The sequence below is a fragment of the Cyprinus carpio genome, chromosome A4 (genome assembly GCF_018340385.1).
Source record: "Cyprinus carpio isolate SPL01 chromosome A4, ASM1834038v1, whole genome shotgun sequence".
In the NCBI taxonomy this organism is placed as follows: Eukaryota; Metazoa; Chordata; class Actinopteri; order Cypriniformes; family Cyprinidae; genus Cyprinus; species Cyprinus carpio.
In genome coordinates this window covers 16,605,028-16,625,180 of record NC_056575.1, presented here as the reverse complement: position 1 = coordinate 16,625,180, position 20,153 = coordinate 16,605,028, and the positions used below count along the sequence as shown (strand labels likewise).

Genomic DNA, 20,153 nt, shown 5'->3' with positions numbered 1-20,153 from the left:
CCCAAAATCTCCCCCAAAAACACATTTAAACATCTCTAATAATCAAAAAATGATTTAACTCTCACATTTAATAATATCTAATAATATCTAGTTTAAATGCTTTTTTGTGTGTGTGTGTTGCAGTAAGGAGGCACCAAATAATATAATTACAATATGCAACTTATATTATATGACATAATTTGACACTACTGTGTCTTTTATTTACTGACCATAGCATTAAATGAGGTCGACCAGAGACTGACATGAAGTTCAGGTGAGTGTTTGCCTTTTGGTTTGGACCTTTTCACAGTATTTGCACAAATGTCTTCTGTTTGTATGTTAGTCAGGGGCTCTTGAGATTGGCCATGGCGGGGTTGATGAAGGAGAAGTTGTTGAACATGGTCTGGTCAACGCTGTTGATGATGATACGGTCTGTGACGGAAAGTCGAGGCTTCTCATTTATGAACTCCTTATCGAAGTTGCTACAGTCACCTGCTGACTTCTGTAAACAGAAAGTTAGCGTGTCAGTCACAGGTAAACTCCTAAATCTTTTTTCCTAAATCTAGTGAGGTGCTACCTTTGCTGTTTACTGTTTACACAGGCAGCTGCCTGCTTAGTCAGCACCTTAACTGAAATGGAACCTCAAAAGTTTCTCAATAATGTTGCTCAATGCACAAAAAACATACGTAATGTTAGCGTGTTGCTAAGCTATAAACACAACAGTGCCCTATTGAAAAAAACAGCATATGCTGGTTAGGTATGTTTTGACGCTGGGATGCTGGTTTATGCTGGTCCTTTGCCAGTTTACGCTGGTCCTTTGCTGGTTTACGCTGGTCTTTTGTTGGTTTACGCTGGTCCTTTAGCTGGTTTACGCTGGTCCTTTAGCTGGTTTACGCTGGTCCTTTTGCTGGTTCATGCTGGTCCTTTGCTGGTTTATGCTGGTCCTTTTGTGCTGGTTTATGCTGGTCCTTTGCTGGTTTAACCAGCAAAAGGGCCTTTACCAGCAAAGGACCAGCATAAACCAGCAAGGTCCTTTGCTGGTTTATGCTGGACCTTTTTAAACCAGCCAAAGGACACATGACCAGCATAAACCAGCATAAGGACCACAATAAACCAGCAAAGTACCAGCATAAACCAGCAAAAGGACCAGCATCAACCAGCAAAGGACCAGCATGAACCAGCATCCCAGCGTCAAAACATACCTAACCAGCATATGCTGTTTTTTTCAGCAGGGTGTAATAATACTCTAACAACACTCTATAATTAAAATCATGCTCGATCCAAATCAAAGACATACATGTTGCTGTGTCTTCAAATTTTTACCTCAGTGAACAATAAAAGCTTTTTTCACCAAGTCACCAAAACAAAAATATGAGGAAATACGGCCTATGCATGAGGAGCGCGGTTATGATATCCTTAAAATATTATCTAGCTGTGCAGCTCATTAGGTTTTGGAACGAACAACAGTCTTTTGCGACAATAATGAACTCACCACAGTTGGCCTGAAGGGCGGCTCCACCTGCCGTTTCTCAAGTGCGTTCCAGTCTATGTCTTTGAAGAATGCATGCTGTCTTATATTTCCTTTCACACCCAGCCTTCGCTCTGGTTCCCGGACTAATAGCTAGAACCATTCAGAAAACCCAGTTATGGTTTATAACATACCGAGACCCACAAATCAAGCATTCTTCTTTTAATGTTAACTCTGACATACCTTTACAAGAATATCATTTGTGTCTCTAGTTACCCAGCGTGGGTAGCACGGGTCATCTGTGCGAATCGACTGAAACAACTCTTCCTCATCATGGCCATGAAATGGCGACTGGCCAATCAACATCTCATACAGAAGGACACCGAATGACCACCAGTCTACAGAAGTCCCATATTTCTGCCCAAGCAGAATCTGTGAAACACATTTGTATTCATTTATATGCTTTATTTAATGTATTTATCTGTTTTGTGCAATAATTTATTACATGTAAACAATTCAAAATAACATATATATAACTATGGTACAAGTGGTAGAGACCCTCACCTCAGGAGCGATGTAGTCTGGGGTTCCACAGAAAGTGCACGTTCTAGCTTCTCCAAACATGTTCTCTTTACACATGCCAAAATCTGCAATCTTGATGTGACCATCGATGTCTAGCAAAATGTTATCCAGCTTAAGATCTCTGTGGAGGCATAATACACATATAAATACATGAAAACATTGTAATAGCTGTCTATCAGTGCGCTCTTAGTTCATATTTTACGTAATATCAGTGCAAACCTGTACACAATGCCTTTAGAATGTAGAAACTGCAGCCCACAAACTATCTCAGCTGCATAGAACCTATCGAAAAAGAGAGAAGAGAGGAGGTGTAAGAGAGTGAAAAACAAGAGTCTCTGCATTTGAAATGTGTTTGTGGGGGCTGTATATGAGTCTCACGTGGACCGTGGAAGGTCAAATCTGTGGCAGGTCTGGATGTGGAACATTAAGTCGCCCCCATTTAAGTACTCCATCACAAAGAAAAGATTTTCCTTTAGAGACCAATGCAGAAACAGAACAGTTCAGCGCAGTCAAACAAAACCACATTACTTCAGTATGTGAGAGTGACTCAGAGTGTGTCATGGGGTGGGTGGAATGTCCAAAATCTTATATTGTAGTATTTCAGGGCCATTACTTTAATTCATAGGCCTTGAACAAAAGTTTATAAATATAATGCAAGTTTATTATACATTTTTAGTCACTTTATATTTATTAATTCTAAATAAAATACACAATATAGGACCTTAAAGGGATAGTTCACCCAAAAATGAAAATTTGATGTTTATCTGCTAACCCCCAGGGCATCCAAGATGTAGGTGACTTTGTTTCTTCAGTAGAACACAAACTGAGATTTTTAACTCAAACCGTTGCAGTCTGTCAATCATATATTGTAAGTGGATGGGAATTACAGCTAAATCATACACTAAAACAACAACAAAAAAACATACACAAACAAAACCAAATTAAACCCTGCGGCTCGTGACAATACATTGATGTGTAAAAATGCAAAACGTCTTCTTCTTCTTGCTTTATGACGGATTGACAAACTTAAAAGTGCATTACCGCCACCTATCTCTAAAATGGACCATTGACACTCTATCTACAATCTCAATTAGGAATGTCAATGGTCCATTTGAGAGATAGGTGGCGGTAATGCATTTATAAGTCTGCGATCCACCATAAAGCAAGAAGAAGAAGAAGACGCCTCATGCGCCTGCTGCTGAGAACGTGCTCAGGAAAGTTCTAACAGTTCAACATTGCGTGAATCAGAGGTAAAAAATGGTATAAAAACTGTTCAGTTTCACAGACTGATCATTTTGTGTCTTTACATATCAATGTATCGTCACGAGCTGCAGGGTTTAATTTGGTTTTGTTTGTGTGTTTTTTTTTAGTTTTAGTATATGTTTTAGCTGTGATTCCCTTCCACTTACATTATAAGAGTGACAGACTGCAACGGTTTGAGTTAAAAATCTTTGTTTGTTTTCTACTGAAGAAACAAAGTCCCGTACATCTTGGATGCCCTGGGGGTAAGCAGATAAACATCAAATTTCACAGAGGTTTAGTACAAGCTAAAGACATACTAAAAATACAAAAAAACCAAACCATAACCATACGTTAAAAGTTACATATCAAATATATAGCAACATTTCTACTGACTGACATGTTCCTATATGTCATACTGCCCAGCCCTAAGTGTGTAGGAGTCTATTACCTTGGTCTGGAAGGTGCAGTAGAGGTGTGTGAGAAAGGGGTGTTCCCAGGCCAGAGACAGCACTCTCCTCTCCACCATAGTGCATTCAACATCATCATCCATCAGAACTACATCCTTCTTCAATGCCTTTACTGCAAAAAACTGCCCTGTGCCTTTCAGCTCAGCCAGGAATACCTACAACACATATGCACATACATGCAAGATTCATATTGAAATACATGAGTATGCATCCAGAATGATCTTCCAAAATGAAGTTTAATAGGCTGTTGTCTTGCAATGCCTAATTCAGTTATGCCACATAACAGCTGTCCATGAATGTTACCAAATACAGCCACCACATGAACTGACTTCAAAGGACATTAAACATGATTTTTAAACATGATCTGTGTATAACAGAACACAAACTTCTTGTTTGGCATCCTAAAAGTAATAATTCAAAGTATATTAAATGGAAAGTCACTGCTTACATTAGTTTAAATTGAAATTAACGCATCAAAAGTTAGCATGTACTGTAGTTTAAATGGAAAGTCACTGCTGTGATGTGTTTGCTGTGAGTTGAATGCACTATACCTACCTTTCCAAAGCTTCCCTTGCCCAGCATCTTATGCAGAGTAAAATTATCTAGGTTGAATTTGTGATGCTCTTTGCGTGGGGTGGCGTACAGTGGTTCAGGCTGTTCAAGACTCGGCCTGCGGCCCTCAGCCGGAGTGTCCCATGAAATACCTTGATGCTCTGTAGGGAGGATAGAAGAACATTTGGACATAAATGGATAGCATTAATCCATCCATCCATCAATCCAAAATGTAAGCTTCTTAGCCAGGCAAAATGTTGTTCCTCAGCTGTGAAGTCTGTTCCAACTGGGAGACAGTAAAATTATACTTCATAAGTTATATAATTTAAGTTATAAGTCATTCTGTGGCTGACTGAGACAGACTTCACGCCTCTCTTTCTGAGGTAATTTGATTAAATCAAATGAATATTTAGTTAGTAGCAAGTTTGACACTCAAATCTATTCAGAATTGTGAATATGTTGTTTTTGTCCATGTTATATTTACCTTTGCGTGGTAGAGGGGGTGCAGGCGTGAGGGGTGTAATTGATAAGTGGCCTGAAGGCTCTCTAGTGACCCCTGCCTGATCTACGCCCACTGGACCCGTTCGACCAACAATCTCAATATCCCGCGAGCTGCGAACCTGCAATGGAAAGTCAATGAGGACCAAAAACTGTTTGGTTACCCACATTCTTCAAAATATCTTCTTTTGTGTTTTGCAGAGTAAAGAAATTCACAGGTTTGGAACAACCTGAGGGTGAGTAAATGACAGTATTTTCATTTTTGGGTCAACTGTCTTTATTAATGAACATGCTGGCCATGAAGATCATAACCAACTCCAGTACTCAAGGGGGCGATAGAGTTACGTTCAAATGTTTGTGCCATTAAACACATGTGCTATTAAGTAGCTTGCTACATGTAGAGTTTAACTAACTTAAATTAAAACTACAAAAATAACAAAAAAAAAAAACTTTAACCATATTAAAAAGCTACCTGAAGAAATATTTTGCCCTCACTTAAAATTCCTGAACATGTAGATTTCCATAGCAATTAAAATTCATAAACAATTAGACTCCCAACTAAACAAAAACCAAAAAACACCAAACAACAGTAAATGGCGTGACAGTTGTTATATGCTTGTGTCAAGCTGCGTAGCATCTGTGGTTCATAATGTATGTGTCCTCCAACCTGTTGAGTGCTCTCAATCATAGCCAGGGCCTCTGCCATTAACTTCTGGTTGACGCCACAGAGGTTTGCTACTTTCCTCTGACATTTATGGTGAACATTCATGCCACACTCTGCAAGGACAGAAAACACTCAAAACATTAAAATGGAATTCTAAAATGTTATGTGGACATTTTGACAAATAAAATTATATAAAATGTGATTATGCAAAAAAAAATTATTTTAGAAACTTGATTTTCGAGTTCTACTCATTTACTTTGCATTGCATTTACTTTGAATTACATTAGTGGTTTTTAACTAAATGTTACTGAATTTTCCATATTTTATGCAAATGCTTCAAATAAAATAGGCCTCACTAGGGCTCATTCGACAAAACAGGCAACATTTGCCTCCTTAAAATATCTATTATATATCTTAACCTATATAACTTAGTAACTTTATTAAACGCTTTGTCTTTATTCTCTTTATATTATTAAAAAGGCCAAGGTTGCACATCAACTCTATTACCATAATATTTTTACCCTTTTAATAATTCATAATGTCCTAACATATGTATATGTATGTATATATGTTTGTGTATGTTGTACCATCTCAAGCTAAATAATACATATTTAGTGTTGTCAAACGATTAATCATGATTAATCTCTTCAAAAAACATTTGTTTACATAATAAATGTGTGAGTACTGTGTATATTTATTATGTATATAAATACACAAACATACGTTTATATTTAAAAGAAAATTTACGTGTGTGTTTATATATATATATATATATATATATATATAATATATATATATATATTTATATATATATATATATAATAAATATAATAAATAAATAAAAAAATTAAAAAAAAAAAAAACATGCATGCGTGTATTTATATATAGATAAATATACACAGTACATAAATATACACACATATTATTTAAACAAAAACTCTTATTTTGGATGTGATTAATCGCGATTAATCATCTGACAGCACTAATTTTAATGTAATAATTACATTAGTTAAACACATTTTTTGATAGAAAAGTATCAATGTTTACAAAATGGAAAAACACAGAATGATCCTTTCACAGAATGGCCCTTAGACATTCATAGATGGCATGTGGTTGTGTAATGAATCACCTTCACATTTAAGGCCCTGCCGAGCAAGACCCCACAACAAGGTTCCGCAGTGCTCACAGAATGTCGGGCTCATGTAGTTATACACTTTAAACCTGTGAGGCATGTCAATCTTAAAACGTTCTTTATGGATCTGAAACACACACATATGCACACATATTTAGCCTATTTAGCCTAATCTATTATTAGCCTACAGTTGCACAAAATGTCCAAAGGTCTCTGACTTACTGTAAAATCAGGGCACCAAAACCCTTTTGAAGTGTTAAGTGACAAAAAACGAAACAAAACACTTTGTGTGCTTTATGTAATTGTATAAAAGGGTGATGAAAAGAACCTTGTGTTTACCATGGTTTCTTTACTGTTTATTGCTGAGCCTGTGCATTTGGCGATGACTTTGTCGATACACTTTTTATGGATGGCAGCATTGCATTCTGGGGAAAAAATAGAGAGAAGTGTGTAGGTGGAGTCCTGACAGTAATTCAGTGAACACTTGTATAGTGACTGCGACAGTGATGAGGATGTGAAAAAAATGACTTACGCCGACACTGATATCCCTGTTTATTCAGGCCCCTGAAATAGGAAAAGAAACCACATTTATATTTATAAAGTTAATATGTTATGTTATATAAATATTAGTAATATATAATCTAATATAATATGTGATATTTTTTGCATATATATATATATATATATATATATATATATATATATATATATATATATATATATATATATATATATAGACTGTATATATATATATATAAAAATATCACATTAATTAGATTATATATATATATATATATATATATAATATATATATATATATATGGGCCATTCTATAGAATAATGTCTGGAATATTTGTCCTCTCCCCAAATTTGTCACTACCGAAACACAGTGATAATAAATTGTGCAGTTAATTCTCATATTGTATTTTCAGAAAGTTTTGGAATATTTGTCCTTTCCCCAAATTTATTACCTAAACACAGTAATAATGATTTAATTAGAAGGGTTATATTGACATATTAAGATTTAGCTTTCATCTAAATTGTAAATATATATTTTTGCTATATAAATTTTGTCATAGGTAAATCAATAACAATTAAATTTTTTACAATATTTCACATGTAATATATGAGATTTGTTGTATTTTGAATACAATATTTCTTTGTAAAAGGCAAAAAGTTGATCATACTGAGTTCAAAGTTAAGGATTCATTAGTTTGAATATACATTGAACCAGAAACTATCATAACATCTTAACATATTTTTGACAAAACATCCCATGTTTCGGTAGTGACTACACATGTTCGCTAGTGACAGTTATGATTCTTTAGCAACCACAACACAACACAACATTATAACAACCATAATAAAACATACTAAAAAAACAAAAAAAAATACTAAAAAAAGACTGCATAACTGTACTAAAAAACAATGATGACATGTTTCGGTCGTGACTGTTTCGATAAGGGCAATTTTATGGGATAACACCCCCCCCAAAAAACCTACCGAAACTCCACCAAATGTTTTGGTAATTACAACACACATAAATAAACTTATCTCAAAGATGCTAATCAGCACATGGTCAGCTAGCACAGTTCTGAACAGTTTTAAAAAAAAAAAACGGAAAAAAAAAGGAAAAACTCCCAAAAAAGGTGTTCGGTAGTGATATTCCTTAGAGTTGAACACTGATTTTCAGACTTTTGAACACATTTACCTCAAAATGATGGGGCCTATATACTCACTCTGTAGCTATGAGAGAGAGACATTTAAATCTTTTCTGATCATAAATGTATGGGGGGTAGTTAATTTCAGTCTCAGCCAATGGACTGAAACATTCACTGTTTCGGTAGTGACATGGAAAATGCGGGACACATTTTTAACAAAAAGTTTCATAATTTACAAAGAAAATATAATTTTTTTTAACTTCACTTTTTAAACCAATCAAAAAGATATTTTTAAAAACAACAATGGAAAAAAAACCAAAAATTATTTCAATATAATTTTCATAAGTTTGAAAGTACCCAATAAATGATGATTTTATATATATTAAGCTTACTAATATTTTAAATATTATTGTGGGTTTCAATAGAGAATAGAAGGATCTTAGTAAACATCTAATAAATGCATTTTAAATTTTTTTTTTTATTTTTTTTGGATGTGGGACAACAGTTTTGACCAGTTCTGTAGAATAACCCTAGTACAACATGTTGGGAGGCCCATATATATTCTCACCATTACATATCATACACCTATATGTCATAATGTAAATTTGATGTTGAGTAAATTTGATTAGATTTATTCTAGTTTAGTATTTTTTTAATGATTCAATGACCTATTGATGTTCTAAAGAGACCATGAAATATAAGTTATACTGTTCACACTTTGTTAGTGCAAAGTATTTTATAGAAAAAAAGGCAATATGGGTGAAAAATATTATTAATCAGTATTTTCCTTGTTAACATGTTTTCATCCAGTCAGATCAATATAGCTAAATAGATTAATCCATAAAATTCCACCCCACATTATTTCATGTAAGTTGTGAATGTTGTTTCATGTTATCTGTACAGAACTTATTTCTTAAGAAGAGTGTTGTTTTAAATATAAATATTTGAGACGTTATACCAGACAAACTCCTTGCAGACTGAACAGAAGGTCGGCTGAGGGAAAAAGGTGGCGGTAAACTCGTGACATTTGACCACATGAACTTTAGCCTGTTTGATGGCTCCTCGTCTGTGATGCAGTGCGAACACCCCTTCTTTTTCCCGTTCGGTTTCTCCATCTCCTTCACCGTGACCTGCAGCGTCTAAGAACAAACAAGAACCCACACAAAAACACCAAAAATGATTTATGTCCCCTGATCCCAGTTTGAAAACTCCTGGGTGAGATCCATCAGCTCATGAAAACATAATAATAGAAGTAAAATGATTGCATATATATATATATATATATATATATATATATATATATATATATATATATATATATATATATATATATATATATATAATATATATATATTAATCAGTGAGAGATTGTGTGTGGATATGGTTCGACAAATCGACAAATACTCACCACTCCTCTCCAAAAAATAGTGTGCTTCCATCAATAAGCGACCCTGTGGCTTCAGTTCAACCTATAACACACAAAAATGAATCTCAAATTATTGAAAATATATTGAAAACATTTATTCCACATCCATTTGCTCAATTTTTTCAATTTATTTTAGTGTTCTAATCCACCTAAAAGTGATCTCTTTTTATTTTTAATAAATAACAAAAATAACAAATGGTTGACTTTATATCAGCACTGGTAACACATTCGTTTCCATTTAGCTTGATTTTCTGAGAGTGTCGCCGCTGTTGATCACACACAACTCTCACCCAGATCTCCAATTTGCCGTTCTCTTTCTTACAGCGTGAAGCGAGGGTGTCGAGTTGAACAGTAGCCTCCGACTTTAGCTCAGCCGTCTTGTCCTTGACCACCACATGCATTACTCGTCCTCTGTGGACGTGAGCATCAAATGTGCTGCTCCAGGGGGGATACATGGTGGGCCGCTTCTGTTTGTACACCTGACCCTTTTCTACATATACACACACAGATACACCTCCAAATCAGTTCCACACCACTAAGATTCAGCACGAGTAAATCACTTCATGTGTGTTACAGCATTATAACTGGATTTACCGGATCTGAAACTAATACCACTGAAATGGCACAATACTCTAACTGTTCGATAATCTGACAGCTTTTACTGAAGGAAAACAAATAAAGTACCATGCAATTTTGGTAGAATGTCAACAATTTCCCTTAGTTAAAGTCAACATTAACAACATTTAAAATCAGCTCTGTTTGCTTTTTCTTAATGCTGTTCCTGGTCTTATTGTGCATGATGCATCAAATGACTCTTAAAACGACTTTCCTTTTTGCTGACATCATCAAGTCCTCTTATTTTTAGCCCCTCCCCTCCCCTCCAACTACCTGCCTTCATTCTGTTGCACAATGCCTACCTTTCATAATCCAATAAATTCAAGTACAGCTCTAAATTTATAGTTATTTTATTTGGTTGGTTAAATTCTATTTTTTCACTTAGAAACACATACCTAAGTAAAATAGGTTGCAAACACTTTCATTTAACGTGTAATTTGACATTAAACACATTTTATTTGAAAACAATTTATCTGACTTATACTTGACAGTGGAGATGTTTCAAAAGTGTTTCAGAATGACATGACACTTTATATTTTGACAGGTACGTGTGGTTGTGGTTGGTTTTATAGAACGAAACCAAAGGGGTTGCTGGGAAAGCCTTGTGTCTTCAGTACTGCTTAGTGGCTATGTCTGAGTAATATGCATGTCTGTACAACTACTTATCATTTCATCTGATCTGATTTACACCTACATTTTACCAGCTATGGACATCGGTGCAAGTAAATATATGATGCATAAAAAACATATATTTATAAAAATCCTCCGACATGCATACAGTAGGTGAGTTCAAGTGCACTTTTGCAGAAATAGTTACATATTAATTTGATTCTTCTTGATTTGCTTTGTGGGCGTTCTAATTGTTGTGCTCACTTGCAGTATAGTAAAAACAGTGAAACACTGCAGTGATCAGTGGTCTTAAAGAATAATATATATATAAAAAAAAATGCCACCATGACAGAAATAGTGATGTTTGATTCATGAATGAATCATTCTTTCGGAACAACATTAGGGTGAGTAAAATAATGACAGAATTACAATTTTTGTATGAAACAATTCTTGTAGGTCTCATAGAGTTTCAAATATACAGCACCTACAGTAGTTTGTATAAAAACATCTTGACAGCATCTGCAAAACATTTTGAATTATTGCATATTTGGTTGTCAAATGCTCAGACACAGTGGCTCCATATTTGGCATCTGTCTGTCATCATAAACTCTTTTGCTGAATAATCTAATGACTAAGTACCCAGTTTAAAATTGTGAAATGTGTGTGATGAGACGTTATGAATCATGAGTCGTTATGAGTTTAATAGAAATGAAACCGATATTTCTTTTTACTGACAATGACACTTATGACACATATTTCCCAAGAATTCACACTTACAGACAAAACTAACTAACCAATAATGGTAAGTTGTGCCATTTTCACCACATCCGGAATCAGCATTCATTTAGGGTTTTTTCATTTATTTAAATTTCTTTTTTTCATTCATTCATTTACTTTATTTTATTTTTTTTTTAAATAAAATGCTTGTCTTGCATTATAGCATTTTATGTATCATAAATAAAATATTTTCTTTTTCAGACATAATTTGCTAAAATTACAGCTTAAAGCAAAATTAAAATATTCAGTTTTTTAAATCATATTTACCTTGATTTTTATTTATTTACTTTGCACATCACATGATTCATATTTACTTATCAAATTCTTAACTAACTCTATTTTCTACTTTGTAACTAAGTACAGTTTCACCCAAATCGGGGCAAAATCATATCATATAGTTTTAAACTAGTAATTATTCATATGTGTATTAATACATTTTCTTATTGTATTTCATATTGATCGATTTTCATATTTTAGGATTAAAGATGGGACAAGTGTAAAACAATATGGATAAAACAAGGATTTGAAATTTGAAGTGGAAAAAAGAAATAATAATTGCATGGCAAAAAGTTTCCAAGTGACTTTCATATTTAAATATATATGAAATGTTAAACCTCAGGATGCTAAAAATTTTAAAATGCCCCGTGGTGTCTGTTGCCTATCTATGTTTTGATGCTATCCTCATATATCTGTAGCAAAAGTATCTTACCAGTCTCCACTGCTTCTTTCATGTAGACAGCACAGTATGGATTGAGTACTTCTTCATGGTAGGGAAGCCCTGGGTCCATCACAAAACTCGAAAAACCAATCCTCAGGAACGGAGACATGACTGTAAACTCTCAGATCCAACAGCAATAGCCTCTGATATACAGTTTTCCTTGAAAGCACGGTGGTTAATTCCACTGTAAGGATCTGTACAGTGATGTACTCCTATTTGATGTTTATTTTCATATTTGTGATGTCTGATATATGGGTTTCGAAATGGCTCAATCGTGGTGTCCTTTACTCTGTGGCAACCAAAGTAATATTTTTCAGAATGAGTGTTTAACTTTGTCCACCAGATCTGTCCTCTCTTATAGCCACTGTTTTAGAAGAAATGATGCTGGGATGAAAACCTGGAACAGTCTACAAAAACAGAATAAAATATAATAAATTCCAGTAGTAAAGTACAAAAATAATAAAGTAAAATAATACAATTACAAATTTAAACTAAATGCATATTAGTAAATAGATAAAGTCAGTATATACAGTATATTACCAGTTTCATAAGTTCATTGCATTTTTCTGATAACTTCAAATTTAATACTGATGAAGAAAATCAAGTTTTGTAAAATGACAGAAATGAATAAATTTACTTTGTTCCTCAAATAAATAAGAAAACAATAATTGAGAGCACTATACGTGTAATTAATAGCAGATATCTGACGAGTAACAGATCATTAGTACATTTAGTATTTCAATGGTTAAAAATGTCTTTGATTAAGAGAGTGAGAGTCTTATAATATTCATAATATACAACTCTGATCTGTTCATCATTATATAATAATGAAATCACATAATCAATAATATAATCAATAATAAACCATACAATTAATAATCAATAACAATCTCTCCTTTAACCATTTACTAAAGGCCAGAGTAAAAAAAAGCCATCAACAACGCGGTTGTAACACATTCTGATATGCTTTCTGTCTAGCGTAAACACAGCTGAATACATGCTTAACTTCTGTCCATACTACACATGCCCTTTAATTTAACAACACCAGTTCACACCAACCACGTTTCAATGAACCAGTAACACTTAACATGTCATCAACTAAGCAGAAAACACACTGACTTGTTAAACAGTTGGACCACAGAACCATAGTAAACACTTACAGAGTTCTTGCCAGCTGAAAGCCGTAAGGTAACTAGCGAAGAGAGAGAACCAGAGAAAGAACTATTAATAGATGTGAAACACAAAACTCCCATCCAAACAGCCTGCCAAGACTCACTTCCCTGCTGAGTCACAGCCAAACATACATCAATAACACACACCTCATGGTCACACATTTATACTTGATAAGTGTATGTTATGGTGCATGATATTCATGTTACAAAAACTTTTAGGCTTATATTCTTTTTATATTCATGAAACTCAAACAACATAATTTGTGGCATTATCACGTTAAATAATTTAGATTCATCCTTTGTTTTTCTTTTTAAAAAAAAAAAAAAAAAAAAAAAAAGAAAAATCAAAGTTACAATGTAAGTGAATGGGGACAATATTGGAAGTTTTCCCAAACATAAATGTGAAAACTTAAAAATGTAGGGTAACACTTTACAATACGGTTCCATTAGTTCATGTTAGTTAATGTATTAACTTGAACGAACAATGAACAATACATCTTTGTTAATGTTAGTTAATGGAAATACAGCCGTTCATTGTAAGTTCACATTAACTAATAGTAACAAGCACAGCTTTCAATTTTAATAATTTATTTGTAAATGTTGAAATTAACATCAGTTAAGATTAATAATGCTGTAAAAGTATTGTTCATTCTTAGTTCTAAAGTAGTTAACTAATTCTAACTAATGAAGTTGTGTAGATGTAAATTCGTAATTTTAGGTTTTTAGCGTTACATTGTCTTGGCAACAAAGTCTTAAAATTAAAGATAACTTTACACAGAATAGGTTAGTAAGCATTTTTACCACACTAAAATCATGCACACAAAATATTTACATCTTGTAGCAATACTATTAAAAAAGTGAGCATTTGAATGTTATTTCTATTGTAAGCGTCTCACAGATTTTTACCAAAAAAAGTATTTACGTTTGCAAGGGTGTTACTAAGAGTCTCAAGGTTTCAGCTGTTCTATCATATCATGATGTAAGTGATAAACAGAACATGATTTTATATGGTATAGAAAAAGCATATACTAATATTTAATGTGTAGGCAGAGAGAGAGAGTAAATAAAGAGGGGAAAAACAAACTAAACTAAACAAAACTAATTTGTACACATGAATTGTTAAAGTAAAATGTTATTAAATTTTTTAATTATAAAATTATTTAAATTAAACTCCATGTTGTTAAGTGCTTCTGGCTGTTATTTCAGTATATATTTCATACTTTTTCCCTTTAGCTTTAGTTTCTCAAAATACCGGCTTAAAACTCTCTTTCTTGCTCTGTAAATGTGTCTGCATGACTGCCAAGTACTTCCTGTCGTTTGACTGACAGCTCAAACCGCACTTCCTGCATCACTGAAGGACTGTAGCGCAGATAGCGAGCTGCTGCTCTTACCTGCTTCTGCTACCAGGATAGACAGAAGAGAGACAAACAACAGCAGATGGATAGAAAGAACACAGCAGGACACAGACAGATTCTTTAATGTCATAACTTAGTAAGTCTTTATTGGCTCTATGAATGTGATATTTCATCAAACAGTGTGTGGGGTCAATACTGACTCCAGGGTCGACAGATTTGAACTATCCCAGCATGTGAAAGCTGCAGGGGTGTAAGAAGTGTGGGATCAAACGACAAACGCCTCCATTGAACTCACATACACTAGACTGGACTGAACTACAAATATTTTTGACCTTTCGCAAACCATTCAGGAGCTTAGACTCATAAGGCTTGTTCAATTAATATTCCATACTCAATACTTAAAATTCTGTGGCACAGAAAATCAATCTCAACACTCATAAAAACAAAACATTTTTACATGAATCCACATACAATGTCAGGCAAGCACTTTGAAATGTTGATAAGCAGAGGCATAAAGAAGTAAAAAAAACGGCAGCTGTGGTTGCCAGAATTTACTGTAAAAAATACGGTAGCAACATTTTAGGTTTTACTGTTTTAACTTAAATTTACAGTTAAATAACGTAATTTCATTAACTGATATAATGTTAATATACCAACCTATTAAAGTACCAAAATCTTTTTTGCACCATTGTAATACACTGATAACCACCAAATCCAGGTGGTGATGGGAAAGTCACATGATGAACCAAAGCCCTTCACAAACAGTTTGTAAATAATAACATATATAGAAAGGGGCCCAGTGTCATTCACACAAACACTAATCACCATCATGGTAACACACATGAAACTGAAATAATGCAATAAACATTCATTTAACAACATTAGTTATAACATACATACATAAGAAGAAACAGTTATTTCAGCAAAAAAAAAAAACAAACAAAAAAAACATCAAATTTGAAATATAACGCAGTGAATTCTGGGAATGTCAATTTACAGTTATTCGCTGTAAATTATACAGCCCTTTTCACTTACAAAAATGGTATACTACCGTAAAATTACATATTGGGCCCTATCATACACCTGCCGCAATGTGGCGCAATGTGCGATGCAAGTGTTTTTGCTAGTTTCAGCCCGACGCAGTTCTCATTTTCCCGTCCTGCGTCGCGTTGTTTAAATAACAAATGCATTTGCGCCCATTTGTGCACTCAGGGGGGTGCTGGTCTGAGAACGAGGTGTGTTCAGGCGCATTGTTGGCGCGTTTCAATAACTAAAAACAGAAAACACAATACACCAAATAAAAACTCAAACAAAATATAAAGCAATACTCAACTTTTATACTTAAATATCTAAATAGCACATTAGTATAGTCGAGTCCACAACGCGCATAACCGCTGCTTATTACACACACAGGGACGCATAGCAGCACACAAACATGCCAAATATAAAAAATTTAAGGATTACAAAGTAAAATAATATTATTGTGTAGGCTACATAAATATAAAAATTCCTACATGTCATAATGGATAGTCAATGCATGTATCAGAATCAGGCTATCTATTTGCCCCAACAGACTCTGATAGGTTAAATGAAAGAGATGCGTTCTGTCGTTGCGCTTGCAAATTCCGCCGTGTAAAAAGCAAATCCATCATGGCACAAGCGCAACTGGCTCTTAAAGGGGATGGGAGATGAGACTCTGATTGGTTTATTGCACGTTATGCCCAAAAAACACCCATTACTCATCAAGAGAATAGGGACAACCCGTTTGGACCATGGGCCCAGGCGCACCAACCGTTTTTCCGTCGTTAAAATAGCAAAAGTGGATTTGGACACGCCCTGAGTGCACCTGCGTCATGCGCTTTACACTTTGCGTTTAGATCGTTAAAATAGGGCCCGTAATGTTCAATTCATATTTTTTTACCAGTACAAAAAAGGAGAATTTACCCTTAACCATTTAACAGGTTTTTACTGTAGCATCTTTTACCGTTAAATTCACAGTCATTTTTTACAGTGCAGAAATACTTGTTTATTATGAATGCATCTTTTAACTTGCATTAATAAAGTTCCAAATCAAAAATAGGACCTTTCATTTGTTTTGATATTTAATTAAAATATAGCACACTATTTAATATATATATATATATATAGTAAAATAAATTTTATTCACATTAAATTGATCAAAAGTGGCTGTACATACATTTACAAAAGATTTTTATTAAAAAAAATGCATCAAAGAATCTTAAAAAATGTCTGTTTCCATAAAAATATTAGAAGCACAACTGTGTTCAACATTTATAATAATTATAAAGATTTCTTGATCGCCAAATCAGCATATTAGAATGATTTCTGAAGGATCATGTGACAATGAAGGCTGGAGTAAATTGTAATAATAAATTTTAAATTGTAATAATTTTTACTGCGTTTTTGATCAAATAAATGCAGCCCTAATGAACATAAGATACTTCTATATAAAAAATAAAAAAGCAAACTGTCTTTTGAACGTTAGTGTAGACCTAAATTAAACATAAATGAAGATATTATGGAATATACTGTATAAATAAACATTTTGAGTGGCTACTCCAGAACCTGGACTGACAACAATATCTAATGACAAATAATGTGAGTCTAGTTTTAACAGTTCTAAATTCAAAAACAGAACTACAGTGATGTGCGTTTCTATCTGAGAGGTAAACGCAAAACACATACATTTGCATAAACAAATAGGAGAAAAAGTGATTTTTACACATCCACATCCACATTGTTCCATTACCTTTTTAAACCCTAAATTTTAAAGTAACTACTGAAAGGACCAAAAACTTGCAGAACATGCAGAGCATTCACAAGATTGATTTCAAAGCCTGCACCCTTTTCATTCAAACTAATTATGCTTACAGCTGCTTTTAGTCAGTTCTTTGCTGTTATTGATGCTGGCATTGAGTTATTGAGCTATTCTTGCACATTTTGGTTCATCATAGAATTTTTAACCCATGGTTTTCTGCTACAAGCCTGTTGAAATAACAAGGCATACTCCAAAAACCATCACTGCATCTGTGTTTGAGGTTTAGTACCATGTTATCCTTTGTAAAGAAGTCAACATATAACCACTTGGCACTTTCACCCACATTTAGTTTATAAATCCTAGAACTGACATAGGAACTATCAGATAAACGTTGCAGTTTGATAGTTAGCTTTAGATTAGGGCTATTTCAGATACAGTAAATACACAGCTGAGTATATTATAAAATGGAGCATAGGAAAATACATAAATATTCTGGTTCAAATGTCTTAGAAACAGTTGCAGTAAACGGTTTTAAACCAACACTTACTCTTGTGCTCTTGGTGAAAATGTGGTTCGGAAATTACAGTCTGATGTGAGTAAGATATTCCAGTGCCCGACATTTGCAGTTCTTCTAATTCACACATATCATACCACAGAAGGTAGTATGTTCATACCTTTCTTGTTATTTGATAGTTTTGTTTTAATGGATCACCCTGTTTACAACTACGCACATCAGCACCTTTATGTAAACTAAATCGGAACTCTTCAGAAAAGGTGATTCTTTGGCAATAACTATGTGTGATTTACAAACAGGTTTCGTCAAATTATTGTCAGAACGAGCTCAGAAGGGACGTTTTGATATGATGCACAATGTCAACATCAGTAAGTAACATTGGCAAACTATAAAAATGCTTTTCAAAGATGCAAAAGTTCAAAAGCTCAAGTTAAATCTCTTTTATATCTCCGATGTTTCTCTTCAATTTAAATGAGATTAAATGGAGCGCAGATTAGACTTTTCTATCCTGTTGAAAAGACCCTATAATCTCACATTTAGCTCAAATTTCCCAAAATAACCAAGTTAGCTATCAAAATTCACAAATCTCAACATTTCTTATCAACTTATATAACTGTACAGTTACTGATTTCATCAAATTTTAGGAGAAACATCTGTCAACTTTGATACGTTATATATCTGAGACTGAGATCTCTATTAAGTCCCCCGAGCTATGAAAGAGCAACACTTGAGATATTAATATCACCTGAAACCTGTAAAAGGGCTGCATTCTCCTCTGTGGGAAGAATTTAATGTACATCTTAGGTAAGGCTAAAACCACAACAGTTCAGCAGGAAGGCTATAAACTGATTTAAACAGACCAATTAATGCTAAAAAAAAGAGTGCTCAGATACTGGATAAACAAGTTCTAAATCCTTCTCTAAACTAAAAATCCAGGCATATGCTTCGAACTGCAACAAAAGCTTGCCATCCACAGCTTTTGCCACACTTGTGTGGGCACTGTAAGACGAAACAGTGTGAAAACATGTTTTCTTCTTATAACTGAAATCTTCCTGATACATCCCACACGTGGTGTTTTCTTTAAAAGATCACCTTGTTTTTTTTTGTTTTTTGTTTTTTTTTTTCAGAAGAGCAGGTTCTCAAATGCAAAGTTTACTTATACATTGTTTTCTTCTACGTTTTGTGGTTTCCTGCAACTGACAAACTAACAGCTATGAAAAAGTCAACTGGATAATAAGGCTGCAGAATGTCTTATTAGTGAATTTCTAGGCAGTCAACAACAGTTACATCAGCAACACGGAGAGTCAGGCTGTTTCTCTTCTATTAATATCCTCGGTAATTCTGTTTATAGGCTACGTATTGATTATTTGAGTTAAACTAAGCTTTCATTTAACTTGAAGGTTCGTGCATAACGCATAGAGTATGGAAACAGCTCTTACCCAGCACAGCTCAGATCAACGCAGCTCTTCAATGCAGTCCTCTGTAAGTACTGTACGCCTGCCTTGAGAACTTCTCTAGACCTTCAGGCTGCGAGCACGTCACGCGCGCGTTTCGCCTCATCACACACTGAAGGAAGCAGATAGAAACGCATCGCGGTTTGCAGGATTGCACACTTAGCTGCAAAAAGTACACGTCATTGACTTTTATTGTAACGCATGCTCAAAGTTCGTATGTTTAATTTTATGTAGCCTAATTAAATCAAGTGATTTTTTTCGTATGGATCCACTTGGTATTGCATAAAGTTTTTCTGTAGGCTGTTTGATCAATCTATCTAGATTCAAGATTCAAGTATTGGCATGGTAAAAAAGTATCTTTACATTACCAAAACATAGAAACATTTAAATAAACATTTAACACTGATACTTAAGAATATAAGTATCTATCTATCTATCTATCTATCTATCTATCTATCTATCTATCTATCTATCTATCCATCCATCTAT

The 20,153-nt window shown here is 34.0% G+C and overlaps 1 protein-coding gene across 3 annotated transcripts; it reads right to left on the bottom strand.

Annotated features, from left to right (window-relative positions):
• Window positions 1-200: 200 nt before the first annotated feature.
• LOC109083346 (protein kinase C theta type-like) lies at window positions 201-19,788 on the bottom strand. 3 transcript variants are annotated; one of them, XM_042743079.1, is made up of 19 exons: window positions 19,650-19,774; window positions 13,551-13,582; window positions 12,382-12,797; window positions 9,962-10,161; window positions 9,654-9,714; window positions 9,204-9,384; window positions 7,117-7,148; window positions 6,924-7,009; window positions 6,582-6,711; window positions 5,456-5,565; window positions 4,775-4,910; window positions 4,294-4,451; window positions 3,720-3,893; window positions 2,408-2,499; window positions 2,249-2,311; window positions 2,012-2,150; window positions 1,691-1,879; window positions 1,472-1,600; window positions 201-481 (listed from the first exon to the last, which is right to left on the bottom strand). In XM_042743079.1, the coding sequence occupies exons 3-19, from the start codon at window positions 12,497-12,499 to the stop codon at window positions 323-325; spliced, it is 2,157 nt and encodes a 718-aa protein (XP_042599013.1). In that variant the 5' UTR covers window positions 12,500-12,797; window positions 13,551-13,582; window positions 19,650-19,774; the 3' UTR covers window positions 201-322. The 3 variants fall into 3 exon arrangements, with proteins under 3 accessions (XP_042599013.1, XP_042599018.1, XP_042599011.1); XM_042743084.1 differs by lacking the exon at window positions 13,551-13,582 and having other exon boundaries at window positions 19,650-19,788; XM_042743077.1 differs by lacking the exon at window positions 19,650-19,774 and having other exon boundaries at window positions 13,551-13,851.
• Window positions 19,789-20,153: the final 365 nt, after the last annotated feature.

Coding starts and splice junctions, on each gene's coding strand:
- LOC109083346 (XM_042743084.1), bottom strand. CDS start 12,499: ATGTCTCCGTTCCTGAGGATTGGTTTTTCGAGTTTTGTGATGGACCCA. Junction 9,715..9,961: donor ACGGCAAATTGGAGATCTGG/GTGAGAGTTGTG, acceptor TGTGTGTTATAG/GTTGAACTGAAGCCACAGGG. Junction 7,149..9,203: donor GTCTGCAAGGAGTTTGTCTG/GTATAACGTCTC, acceptor TTCCTATTTCAG/GGGCCTGAATAAACAGGGAT.